At 42.0% G+C, this 13,636-nt stretch overlaps 1 protein-coding gene and 1 pseudogene across 17 annotated transcripts in view; both read right to left on the bottom strand.

The window, feature by feature from the left end:
• The window catches only part of Sfmbt1 (Scm-like with four mbt domains 1), a 119,689-nt gene that overhangs the window by 9,971 nt on the left and 96,082 nt on the right, over window positions 1-13,636 (bottom strand). For all 17 annotated transcript variants that reach the window (XM_087589047.1, XM_087589045.1, XM_087589036.1 and 14 more), the window contains 7 exon segments: window positions 11,906-12,032; window positions 10,859-10,972; window positions 8,814-8,856; window positions 6,614-6,675; window positions 5,765-5,904; window positions 1,548-1,657; window positions 429-604 (listed from right to left, as the gene is read on the bottom strand). In XM_087589047.1, coding sequence (XP_087445173.1) covers window positions 429-604; window positions 1,548-1,657; window positions 5,765-5,904; window positions 6,614-6,675; window positions 8,814-8,856; window positions 10,859-10,972; window positions 11,906-12,032 — 772 coding nt within the window.
• LOC120097675 (small nucleolar RNA SNORD113/SNORD114 family) lies at window positions 1,734-1,812 on the bottom strand (annotated as a pseudogene).

Here is a 13,636-nt window from a genome sequence, read left to right as displayed (position 1 = left end):
CAAACCAACAAAGCCCCCAAAACAACCCCCCAACATCCCCACCCACCCTGCACACACACACGAAAAAAAGGAAGGCTTGGGATGTGGTCTGGAAACAGGAGGCTTGCCTGGCAAGCATGAAGTCCTAAGTTCGATACCTAATCCCTCACAGGGCAGGGAGGAAGGAAGTGGAAGAGGGGAGGAGGAGATAATTTTAGTTATGTAGTAAAGTGATATAAAAATGTAATATAATCTTCTGCAAAAATGAATTCCTTATTGGTCCTTCCATTTTTAAAACTTTTTTAAACATAAAACAGAACAAAACAACAAAAGCAGAATGAGATCGTATGAGCCGTGGTAAATCTATCATCTGATCCTTTACAGGAGCCTGTGCTTCTCTCTGCACGACCTAGCGCGTCGTGGCCAACGCGTCTGGGGCCAGCACTCACTGTATTTGGTCTTCGTCAGGACAGAGCAGTTCTCAGAGCATGTGTCCAGAACCATGCGTGGACCAAAGAGGTTGGGACAGCATTCCAGTTTGATACATGTTTGCCGGCAGAATTCCGTCACTCGGTCCGCTGTTCTCACTATCTCAACAGTAGCTCGGTAGCTCTTCCCTTTATATCTACGATTAGAAGACAGCAGATGCAAACTTATTCCACCAGTGATAACTCTGACAAAAACTAAGCAGAAATTTATCTAAAATAGTTTGAGAATTCTTTTTTAAATGGTTTATCTATTTTTATTCTATGTGCATTTGTGCTTTGCCTATGTGTATGTCTCTGTGATGGACCCCATGGAACTGGAGTCACACACAGCTGTAAGGTGCTACATAGATTCTTGGAATTCAACCAGGGGCCTTTGGAAGAGCAGCCAAGCTCTTAACTGCTGAGCCACCTGTCCAACCCTCGGAGTTTGAGAATTCTCAAAACAAGAAGGAAGTTCTGTAGTCCGTACTTAAATCTGGTATGCTCCAACAAATAAAAATTAAGTCACCTAGCAAGACCAAGCCCCAGCTTTCTGTTCTGGTGAAAGTACGCACACATGCATTTACTCATTCATGGGAGCATGGAATGAATCCCAGGGGCCTCGAGCATGCTGGCAAGTATTCTACCACTGAGCTCTGCCCTCTAGCCCTGAAGAATTTAAATACTACTTTTACTAACTACTATAAAAGGACCTTTTTCACTCAATTTGCCTTTATCCCCCATCAGTGACCCTCAGAGTCTGGCTCGAGGACAATATGACTTGCCAACTGCCATCTACCCACAAAAAAGTTCAAATCAGAAAGCAATGGTAAATGTTCATCAATTTTCACAGAAGTTTTAAAACATAATTTTATATATCTTCACTCTAATAAAAAGTGTTCTTGTATTTAAGTCTCTTAAAAGTTCTTATTTCTTAGAATTAACTGTCACATAACAGAAAGAAAACCAAAAATGGGAAATAAGCTCGGTCCTTGACCACAAATGGCTGCCGCGGCTCTGCTCTGGGGTACAAATGATCTGGTGCTGCCATGAAGCTCAGAGACCTGTGAAGACAAGCACCAGGGTGAGGCCTCTACTCACTTGGCCTTCAGGACTTCTCCACACCCATGCCACACAGAGTCTTTGTCCAGCTGGAGCTCTCGGAGGACACGGCTGGGCTTGTATGCTGCGTTGATAAGCAAAGTAAGGACCTGTGGGGTTAAGGCAGACGTATGGGTCAGGAGGAAGGAGAAAGCAGACCATCAGTCTTCTCTTTTTGTTTATGATGTGAACCTCAGACTCGAAAACTTGTAGTCATCATCCATGACTCACACAACACCCGAAGTTTGTGGTCATCATTGATCCAGATCATCAGTCTTAACGTTGTTGGTAGTGTGAAGACTTTTTTTTTTTTTCTTTTTTTTTTTTCCGGAGCTGGGGACCAAACCCAGGGCCTTGTGCTTCCTAGATAAGCGCTCTACCACTGAGCTAAATCCCCAACCCCAATGTGTGAAGACTTTAACATCAATTTGGAGCTTATTTCAGTCATAGTAGGAATGTCAATAAAATTATAAAACCAAAATTGTATCAGCTGCGATTTAAGAGTAACCAGATTCTTTACAACATTCAGGAAAAAACACAATCAACACAAAATTGAAAGTACTCTAGGCATGTGCTTCCAAATGCTTTCCAAGCATAGTGTACATGAACAATTGTATTATTTGGGACTTTCCTGCTGCTATGATAAAACACCATGACCAATAACAACTTGGGGAGGACAGGGTTTATGTGGCTTGCAGGTTAGTCTTTCACAAGAAGTCACAGCAGGAACCTAGTGGCAGAAACTGAGGCAGAATTGCCCATCCTCCTTTCTTATACCCAGGACCACCTGCCCAGGGGTAGCACTACCCACAGTGTGCTAGGCCCTCTTCCCACATTAATCATTAATCAACAAAATGCCCTAGAGGCTTGTGGGAAGCCTGATGGAGCATCTTCTCAACTGAAGCTCTTTTTCCCAGGTTACTGTCACTTATGTCAAGTGGACAGAACAACAACCAGGAGAAGGACGCTAGATAGACAGCAGCCTTCTTAGGGCTTCTTAGGGGAACCTGGTCCAGAAACTCTATAGCTTCCCCAGATTCTGCTTTGCCACTCTGAAGACTGATAGGTTCAAGCCCTCATATACATTGCTTACAGTAGAACATACTGGCTAAAGGTACTGAAACTGAGAGATTCACAGTTCGATCATGGACTCTAGTTAATGCCACAGAAACTCTTTTAAGTTGTAAACTAATCTCGGTGAACTCAAGCACTTACACACACTCCTGAGTGTTGGACTTACGTGCATGTGCCCTTATCACCCCCATCGGCCATCCATCCACCGAGCTGAGCTAGGAGTGCTTGGAGCCTGAACTTAAAGAGTTCCAACTGACAACTTCAGGCAAGGCATCCCAATCCAATTACTCCCACACACTGTCAACCATCTATCTCACTCATTGCTGGGCCATGTGAAGCCGAATCCCGATGCAACTTCCCTGGTACAACCTCTCCCAACTGCAGTCTCCATGCTGCTGCTGGTCAGGAACCCTCTAGTCAGCTCATGTGGTGTAGACTCAGGTAACCCACTTGTACTCCCTGGCACAGACCGCCCAAACTCTGCTGCTGCTCATGCCAGGCCTACACATCCTGTGCTCTGGGTCAACTTAATGAGTTCACAGGACCCTACCTTTGTCTGCAGCTTCCCCAATTCACAGAAAACAAATGAAGCTATAGTTACTGAAATGCAAAATACAACTAAGAACACAAACAACAAAACCAAACTCAATAATTAAATGACCAAGTCACACACCTTTCAATAATAACTTTAAATATCAGTGGCCTAACTCTTAAAAGACACAGACTGCCTGAATGGATTAAGAAACAAAAATCTTTTTTTTGTTTTTTGGTTGCCTACAAGGAACCCAGCTTTAAAGACAGGCTTATTTTAAAGTAAAAGGATGTAAAAAAGTATTCCAAGCAAAAGGGAACTGGGAACAAACTGGCAGTTATCCTAATATCTGACAAAATAGACAAGACTAAAGGTAATCAGAGTAGACAGACAGTTCACTCTGATTAAGTGTCGGAAACAATCAGTGGAGAAGACATAACAACTCTAAACATGGATGTGCCAAACTTTAGAGTACTCGATCCCACAAAAAGCCTATTACTGGAATTAAAGACACAGATGACCATCAACCCAGTAACAGTTGGTGACATTTATACCCCACTATCTCCATTAGACAGGACATCTGGACAAAATGTAAACAGAGAAACATCAGAATTAAATTATATCACATATCAAATCAAGTCAGTAGATGGCAAGAAATAATAAAAATCAGAGCAGAAATTAATGAAATTCAAATAAACCTGCATAATCAATGACTCTAAGAGTTTGGCAGAACGTTAGCTAGGAGACTCGAGGCTGACAGAACTTTAGGTCCTGGGCATGCACCGCAGTACCCAGTGTTTAGTTTGCTCTACACAGTGTCAGGTGGTCTCTGACAAACACCTATTTTAGCTAGAAGTGAACCTATTTGAAAATTTGCTTGGGTGAATGTCCCCTGAGGAGTAAAAATAACTGTGTACCACTTAGCCATGTAGGACAGTAGGTAGCCCCAGTCTTATCTGCAATTTTGTGTTCTGAGTTTCAGCCACATATGATCCACAGAAATAATTCACATATTTTCTATTGTGCACCACTTTGAGTAGCCCAATGAAATCCTGCACCTCCCTGCTAAGGCACAAGATTCCCACCTCTGCCTACTTTGCCCATGCTGCACAGACTCTGCACACCACAGCCTCGTGGTAGCTGTGCAATTATCAAATCAGCTCTTAAAACATGGCAGGGCTAACGGCTCACCTCAGAGTCGTCTAATGCCACATCTCTCGCCATGTAAGCACAGACCTCAGCTCACAGCATAACGAATCGTAAATGTGACGGTTTGGACATAGTTTGAATATGTTCCCCCAAAGGGTATGTGTCGGGATCTTGGTCCCTAGTATAATGGATGTAGAAGGTGGTAGGATCTGTAAGAGGTGAGGCCAGGTGGGCTGTGATGTGTAGTTTTAATTGACATTTTGACACAATGTATTACCACCGGGGAGGGCGTGTCAAGAGGAATTTGTCTAGAACTGGCTTCCTCGTGGGCATGCCTGTGTGGGCTTATCTTGATTTTGTTGACTGGCCCAGCCTAAAAGTGTGTGCACCACTCCTTGGTTTAGGGCCTGGATGTATAAAGGAGAAAGTGAACTGAGCAGAGCATCCATGCATTCGACTCAGTCATCTGTTCTAGACTGTGGGGAAAATGAGAGTGACCGCTTCCAATTTCTGCTGTCTTGACTTCCCTGCAATGATGGAGTGAAATCTGCAGTTATGAGCCAAATAAACCCTCTCTCCTTTAATCTGCTTTGTCCATTTTTAAATTACAGCATCAACTGTTGTGGAGCAGTTCCAATACTTTGATTCACTTGGGAATCTCTGTGTCCAAATGCTAAAGGTCCTTGTCCCCAATTGAAGATGCCAGCGGCCAAGGACTGGGCAAAGGGAGACAGGGCGGGACCCTGAGAGGACACAGCGGGGAGGAGATGCAGGATTGCTGGGCTGTGGTGGAAACTGAAGGGGAGAGCTGCAGGAGAGTCATGAGCCATGGGAAGAAGCAGGTTAGTGGCCACGTCCCCGGTGAGGCCTGGATAGCAGGGAAAGGTTTAGGAGCCTCTGAGGTAGCTGAGGTATTTGGAAAATAATCTAAAGTGTGTATCTTTCACAGATCCAAAGAGAGCGCCTGGGCCTTGGAAAAACTAGAACCATGACCTCAAAGGGGACAGTAGGGCTCCGGTCTCTCACAGCTCTGATTTGGTTCATTATTCTTCCTTATACATATAGTTTTCACAAAGATTTGACAGAGACAAGACTTTCATCAGAAGCCATACTGATAAGGACCACTTAGTCTTGAATTTTTTAGTCTCCAAAACTATGTACTAAATAAATCTTTTCTTCATAACTAACCTCCTTCAGGTATATCTTGTTATAAGAACAAAAATATTAATATAATACACATAAGAAAAAGACTTAGAATCTACAAGGCTTGGCAGTTTTCACATCTCTAGGCACTATGAAGTCTTAGAATCACATCTGCCATGGCTAACTGCACATAAGCAAAGTTAAGTTACATTTGATGAACTTACACTTACAGTTGTTCCATCAATGGTACATCCTCTGCATGAATGAGCCCAGGACACTCCGTTTAAGTTCCAAGTCCCGCCCTGGGTCATGGCCTTACCTCTCTAAGGACCAGAACACAGTTCCCAGGTCCTACACACTGAGGCAGCTCAGCAATCCTTCCTTTATTAAGATACGGCCCTGAGAAGCAACGGTGGTTGAAGTATATCTTTGGACAACAGTATTTTCCATTGATCATCACTAGAAATGAAAAAAATAAGTGTTCAAAGTACTCATTCTCTCTCTATTCCATGTTTCCAAAGATGAGTTGGGGGTGGCAAGTGACATTATACATTTTGTGTGTGTGTAGATAGGGGTGTGCATGCTATTGAAGCTTTGAGCTACATATTTCCAGCCATGGAGATACATATTTTGAAGCTTAGCATACAATGCTCTTAAATATCTTACATTTATGCTGGCTTACACAGCTTATCACTGTCCAGAACTACATCTGTTCATTAATTCCAGGGTAATTTTGACACAAATCTAGGGCCTCACGCTTCTACTGATAAAGGAAGTAGAGGACCTACTTCAGACACTCACCAAACTTGATGACCAATTATTTCTTTTCTAGTCCTTCAAAATCAACTAGTCTATAGTACTCCTAGGGATAAATGTTGAAAATTACTCAGACTTACAGTCTATCTCCTAAGCCCCACATTAGTTGATATTTCAAATGTATAGGAGTTTCTGTTTATTTTATTTCGAGATAAGAATGTCACTATGTAGCTCCAGTTGGCCTAGAGTTTTATGTACAGCCCAGGCTGGCTACAGACTTGAGGTTATCTTCCGAATGGTGGGATCGAAGTCACGTGCCACCATACTCGGCTCAATTGTACTCTTTACTTCCTGACGTAGCCCATTAAAAGGTAAGCAAGGATCTCTCCTCCACAATGTCACAATGCTATACCTGAGTGGGGGGAGTTCAGCTGATTCTTCAGGCCTTCATGGACAGTTCTTGAAGACAGTATTCTTGGTTAAGAAAACAAATGAAAATAGTGAAATTACCAGCAGAGCCTACAAGTTAGCGTCTTTCAAAAGAGTAAACCCAAAATAGAATGCTCTTAAACCATAATACAGTATTTTTTAAAGTGGAAATTGATTTTAAAACCATGCATAGGACAAATGAGCCAAGAATCTCTAGACATGTTTTTACTCTGTGTTCAAAACTAAAAAAACGGTATCATAAAATCTAAAAGTTTCTTGTTGTTTGAAACGGTCTCGGTAAATATCTCTAGTTGATCCTCTATGTAGACCAAGATGGCCTCAAATTCATGGCAACCTACCTCAGCTTCCTGTTTGCTGGTATTACAAGCATCTATCACTGGGCCTGACTTTCTGTGAGATTAAATAAACTATTCATTTTTCAAGTCATACAACAAAAACATTTCTTGTGTATGTGTAGAATGTTGATATATACATGAGTATAGAGGCCAGAGGTACCACATTTTTTTGAGACACAGTCTCTTACTAGAACCTGAGCTGACCAATTCAGCTAGACTGACAGGCTAGCAAGTCCTAGGGTCTGCTTGCCACTATCTCCCTACCACTGGCATTCCAAGTACACCACCATGCTTAGCTTTTTATTTGGGTTCTGGGGACAAAACTCAGGTATTCCTCAACCTCCCAGAAACATTTCATACACACACACACACACACACACACACACACACACACACACACACACACACACACAATTGTAAAGCGTTAGAGGTGCATTCTACATGGAAAAATCCTTAAAATATTTAGAATGTTTTAGAATGCTTCATTACTGAAACTTTGGTTTAAACTCAGCAATAAGATGTTGTTGTTACCCTCTCTCTTATGCAGCAGGGATGCAATTGTGTGGCCTTTCACTTTACTTCTATTGTCAGTTTTACTACCTACACAGCTACAAACTAGCTATAAATTACTTAGTAGGTTATTGTGAAAGTGGCTACAGATGGAGCTGAACCCTTCACAATTCCTTTATTAAAATTATGAGATTCATGTATTTATCTAGCCACCAGTGTAACTGCACATGAAGGTCAGGCTTTTAGGAGATATTAAGACTTATTTAGAACTTAGATGCTAAGAGTATGATCACCTCGGAGCCTTATAAGAAGAGTAAGGACAAAGACAGGAGGAGGGCAGGCAGAGTTGTTTACCGTGAAGTTGCAGCTAGAAAGTATCCACTGGCACGCCAGGAAGCAAGCTTTACAGGGAATCAGATCACCTGCTAGTCTCATCTGGCAGTTGCTAGCTTGTAGAGTATGAGAAAACTGGCTTTGTGGCTTGGTTTACATCACTCAGTCTGTGTTATTTTGTTATGGCAGCTGATTAGACTATATAGAACACAACATTTAAAATAAACATAGAAACTTTTTGTATTTCTAAGATGTAAGATACCACCAATTGACTGCTTCTCAAAGGCTCTAAGAGTGTGCTCCCAAGAGTTTCCTGATGGATTTAAAGGAGGAATGTAGCTTTTCTTTTCTTTTCTTTTTTTTTTTCTTTTTTTGGTTCTTTTTTTTGGAGCTGGGGACCGAACCCAGGGCCTTGCGCTTCCTAGGCAAGCGCTCTACCACTGAGCTAAATCCCCAGCCCCCGAATGTAGCTTTTCTTTCCCAGATGCTCTTTTGTCCATCAAGATACTGTGATGAATCATTCCCTGACTTAACAATTCTTATTTTTCTTTCAACAATATTTCCTTTTTTTTATTCAATTGTATTCAGTATCTAAAAGCTAAAAGAAACTTCATTTTGGGAAGCATCTTGATGTATTTGCCCTTTTGTATATAATAGTAACTTTTTGATATAGGTTTCACTACTTAACCCAGGCTAGTCTGGGACTCATGATACAAACCAGGCCTTAAATGATCCTCTGACTCGACCTTTCAGGTAGCTAAGATTATAGGTGTACACCAACATTCACAGCTCTACAGTGTGGTTTTAGGAACGCATATACCAAAAGAAGTGTTTAAGCTACCAAATGTACCTTAAAAGTTTACGCCTCCATTTGAGAGAGCAGCACAAAGGAGATCTATTCCCTTAAACGCTTATTTTCCCCCGAGGTATCCTACGTTCAAACTCAGGTTTAACATCTGGTTAGACATCTATTGTATTACTTACTGTTTTTCGGGTTGAACCACTGCAATTTTCCTCAGTTTATGCCCTATAAGAGAGAAAAGAACATGCCAAGAGAATGTAAAGATGGAGACAAGGCTTATGCTTGCAATCAGCACATGTGATACCTGGCTGCATGCAGATAACTACAAGCACGGTTGAGTCCATCTTCAGTGTCAGCATCCTGCCTGAGGAGCACTGTTCTGGGTTGGAGAATATTTTCAAAGATCACTGGGCTAATCAATGGTTAAAAACACTTTCCAGCAAAAAGAGATACTGGAAAGGAAGGCTGATCTGACCAGCACCCTAGGATTATTTCATGGAGCAGTAAGTTTCAACACAGTGCTAGGGAAGTACAGCATCCATAAGAATGAAACTAGACTCTTAACTTACATCGCATATAAAAATGAAAGGAAATTACTTAAAAAACAGATAAAACTTCAAAATTCTCACGTATGAGAAAAGGTTTACGGCACTAAATGTGTAGACACCTTTAAATATGACACAAAGAAGAGAGGTGACAAAGAAGTCAGAATTACACTGGAATATATTAAACTTAAAACCTGGTATAAAGGGGTTGGGCTCAGTGGTAGAGCGCTTGCCTAGCAAGCGCAAGGCCCTGGGTTCGGTCCCCAGCTCTGAAAAAAAAAAACAAAAAAAAAACAAAAAAAAACCTGGTATAAAAAGAGAACAAAGCGGGGCTGGAGAGATGGCTCAGTGGTTAAGAGCACTGACTGCTCTTCCAGAGGCCCTGAGTTCAATTCCCAGCAACCACATGGTGGCTCACAACCATCTGCCATGGGATCTGATGCCCTCTTCTGGGTGTGTCTGAAGAGAGCATCGGAAATAAATAAATCTGAGAGAGAGAGAGAGAGAGAATGAATATGAATGAATGAATATGAATAAAGAGCTGACAACCTGAGCTTGATTCACAATAGCCATTTAGTGGGGAAAGGGAATCAGCTTCCACAGGTTGCTCTCTGAGATGTATATACACAAACACAAATATCTATAACAAATGTAAAAAAACTAAAAGAAAAGGGCTGGAGAGATGGTTCAGCAATTAGGAGAACTTGTTCTTATACAGAGAACTTGGGAAGCAGAGGTAGACTAATCTGAATTCAAGGTCCCCCTGGTCTCCATACCTGACTCTGGTTAAAAATAGATAGTAAAATACAAGCAAAAGGTAACAGGCCACCTAATTCCAATAGAAGCCACATGCCAGTTTCCAAGCTGCCCTATGAAAAGATTCAATTAGCAAAGAACTTCAGTCCATGGCCCGTAAAGAAGGAAATTCCTTAGTTCAGCAGCCCATGGAGATGGAGTCTGACTGCACTCAAATCAACTCTGAAGCTGGACTCCCACATGAGAAGGTGAGGTGTTTGGTAGGTGACTGGACAAGGAAGACAGACTTTCCATGATGCTCCGGAGAGCAGGCAGACTGTTTTAGCAGGTGAGCACCCAGCAGAAACATCCCTAGGCAGAGACAGCTCCGAGGTGAGGAGTGCTTGCTGCTCCCACAGAAGACCCTGGTCTAGTTCCCAGCCCCACATGGTAGCTCACAGCCATCAATAACTGCAGCTGCAGGGAAACTGACGCCTTCTTTTGACCTCTGGGGGCCCCATATGTAGCTAAGACACTCATAGATATGATAAAATGTTTTCAACCTAAAAAAGAAAACAGAAGGCCTCAGCTAGGAAACAAAAACAGATCCTCATATCTGCTAACACCTTATTACTTGGGCTTCCTAGCTCCAGTGATAATAGATATTATTTTATAGAATCTTCTTATCAAACCCAGAGTGGACTAAGACTCTTGCCAGTAATCATTTGAGTAAACTTGGGGAGATCCTGTGGAAAATCAAGATCACCTAAGCTTAGCCCAGACTTCTAAGTTAATAAAAGTTTGTTGCAATAACTAACTACCTACATATAAAAAAAATATACTTATCGTTTTGGTTTTCTCTGAATGTCTATATTCACCCTAATTGGAAGCACCTATACAAGACATCATTTAACAACCAACCTTCTAATTCAGAAATAGACAAATACCTCGTGCCCGGCGAGGAGTACTGAGAGGATGGCCATTGGTTTCACACCAGCCCAAAGGAAATATATTCATCGACTCCACACTTACAATAAACTCGGGTACAGGCTTCTTAGAACCTGTTAGAATAAGAAAACACATTTTGAAGAATTAGAGAGCTTTTTTGTTGGTGTATGTGTGTGGTCTGTTTAGCTTTCAGACTGGGTCTCGCTAAGTAAGACAAGCTAGCTTTGACATAGTGACCCTCACCTCAGCCTCCTAACTGTTGGAACTATAGGCAGGCACACATGTCTAGTCCTATACATCACTTTTGAAACCATACTGTAATAGTATAGACACATGTCTCTTAAGTAATAATCTTTCTCATAGAAGCCACATATTTTATGCTATATAAATATTATGAAAAAATAAGTTGCCTTCTATGTATAACTTATAATAACTAAGAAGCAAGCATATACAAGCAACCTTGCATTCTTGAAATAACCTGAATGTCAAACAAGGAACTGAAAGCAGCAAAGATCTGCCAAGCTGCAGGCAGACGTTACATGGATGTCCTTGCTATCTGCATTACATACAGTTCCACAGTCGGAAACGGAAGGCGTCTTTTTAGATACTATTTGGCAGCAGGATAAAGAAAACAGGCCACATACGACAGCAGCAGCATTGAACACTTACATAGCTTCATCCACAAACCTGCCCAACCCTAATATCACCTTAGGCAGACAGATCCGGTTCGACTACATACCACCTGGTTCTTTTGTCTTGGAGCAACCAAAACGTTACCTTTTCAATAAGTGAGGCAGTTAATGTTACACTAATGTATTTTGGCTACATCAAAATAAGTGTTATATTGATTTGCCCTTATGAAAATAAAGGACAGTAGAGTAAAGAGCTTTCACCTGTTTTTATTTCCTACAACTTAAAAGCAAGGAACAAAAATGAAAACTTTAGCTTAAAATCTTGGATTCAAATTAGATCACTATTTAACAAGTCCACCAAGCAAGCTGCGCTACAGGGGTAAACAGGAAACTTGTCAGGGGCTGGCGCTTTACCTTCCAGCTGGAGCCACAGGTAAGAGCCTCTCACTGCAGTCACGGTGGCTATGCTCACTTCTTCAGGGAAGAGAGGGTTCACTGCCTCCAGCTTCATGTTCTCCTTGAACTGGTGCTCAGACACTGACTACAAGAGAACCAGTGAACCAAACGCATTAAGTAAATTAATACCTGGCATTAACTCGTGTACTCAACTGGTATGTTTTGCAAGCAGTATTTAATCTCTATATCTGTGTTAAAGCAAGAGCATACTTTGCTCTGTTTTCATAGAAGCAAGAGGAAAAGGTTTGTTTCCCTTGGTAGAGTAGTAGAAAGGTGTCTGGTCAGACATTCTTGCATGGAAAATCTGCTACAGGAATAATGGCATTCCTTGCTTGAGTTGCAGAATCTATTTTGCCTGTTTCTTCACTTACCACATGGAGTTGAAAACACCTATCTTGCTAGGTTATTAGGAAATAGCTATTAAATGAGACCTCTAAGGCTCTATGTCCCTAATCAAATGTCTCTCAACCACATTTGGCCCCTTAGAGGGCACCACTATATCCTTTAATATGTATCATAAAAGGACCATAGTCAGGATAAAAATACTATAAATAGGGGCTGGGGATTTAGCTCAGTGGTAGAGCGCTTACCTAGGAAGCGCAAGGCCCTGGGTTCGGTCCCCAGCTCCGAAAAAAAAAAACCAAAAAAAAAAAAATACTATAAATAGGAGACAAATACTAAGATTTAGCTGTTTTCCTTCCTGAAAACTCACTAAAAGTCGCTGTTGGTTTTGAGAGAATAAACCTAGGGCGGGCGGTATGGATGGGTTCAGTGGGTAAAGGTACTTGTCTGGTACCCAGAACCTACATGGTAGACAGTTGATCTCCATATGTGTGCCATAACATTTGTACATGTACACATGCACACATACACACTGCACACACAAAATAAATAAATAATATTGTAAGATGCTGTGGTGGTTCCAATATGCTTGGACCAGGGAGTGGTAATATTTGGAGGTGTGGCCTTGTTGGAATAGGTGTGGTCTTGTTGGAGGAAGGGTGTAACTGTGTCACTGTGGACATGGGCTTTAGGACCCTCCTCCTAGCTGCCTGGAAGCCAGCATTCCACTAGCGGCCTTCAGATGAAGATGTAGAACTCTCAGCTCCTCCTGCACCACACCTGCCTGGATGCTGCCATGATCCTGCCTTGATGATACTGGACTGAACCTCTGAACCTGTAAGCCAACCCCGATTAAATGTTGTCCTTATACAAGTTGCCTTGGTCATAGTGCCTGTTCACAGCAGTAAAGCCTAACTCAGACAGATGCATGTAACAAGAGAGAAAACTCAGCCTCACAAAGGATGATAAACATAAGCTGGCAGTGAAGAAAGCCAAGAACCATGAGACTAACACAACTGGAGGCAAAGGAGAAGTAGCTCAAATGAGGACGCGTTGACTTGCATGCTTCTTCTGCTTTGCTTCAGACAGGTCTCGTGTAACCCAGGCTGACCTCTAACCCCTGCTACATGCAAAGCTGTGACCTCTATTCCCGACCCTCACTTCTGCCTTCCATGTGCTGGGATTCAGCAATGCACCGCCACACCTCCTTTACACAGTTCTGACAACCTTACACGCATGTCTGAAAATGATACCGAGAAACATTCTCTGTCTGTCTCTCTCAAAAACGAAACTTTTTTTGAGAGGCGCGGGGGTCTTACACTTAGAAATGGCTTCCCTCAGATCTAC

Source organism: Rattus norvegicus, chromosome 16, assembly GCF_021556685.1.
Source record: "Rattus norvegicus strain SHRSP/BbbUtx chromosome 16, alternate assembly SHRSP_T2T, whole genome shotgun sequence".
Lineage (NCBI taxonomy): Eukaryota > Metazoa > Chordata > Mammalia > Rodentia > Muridae > Rattus > Rattus norvegicus.
The sequence above is the reverse complement of the archived record's forward strand: the minus strand, read 5'-3'. Positions and strand labels throughout refer to the sequence as shown.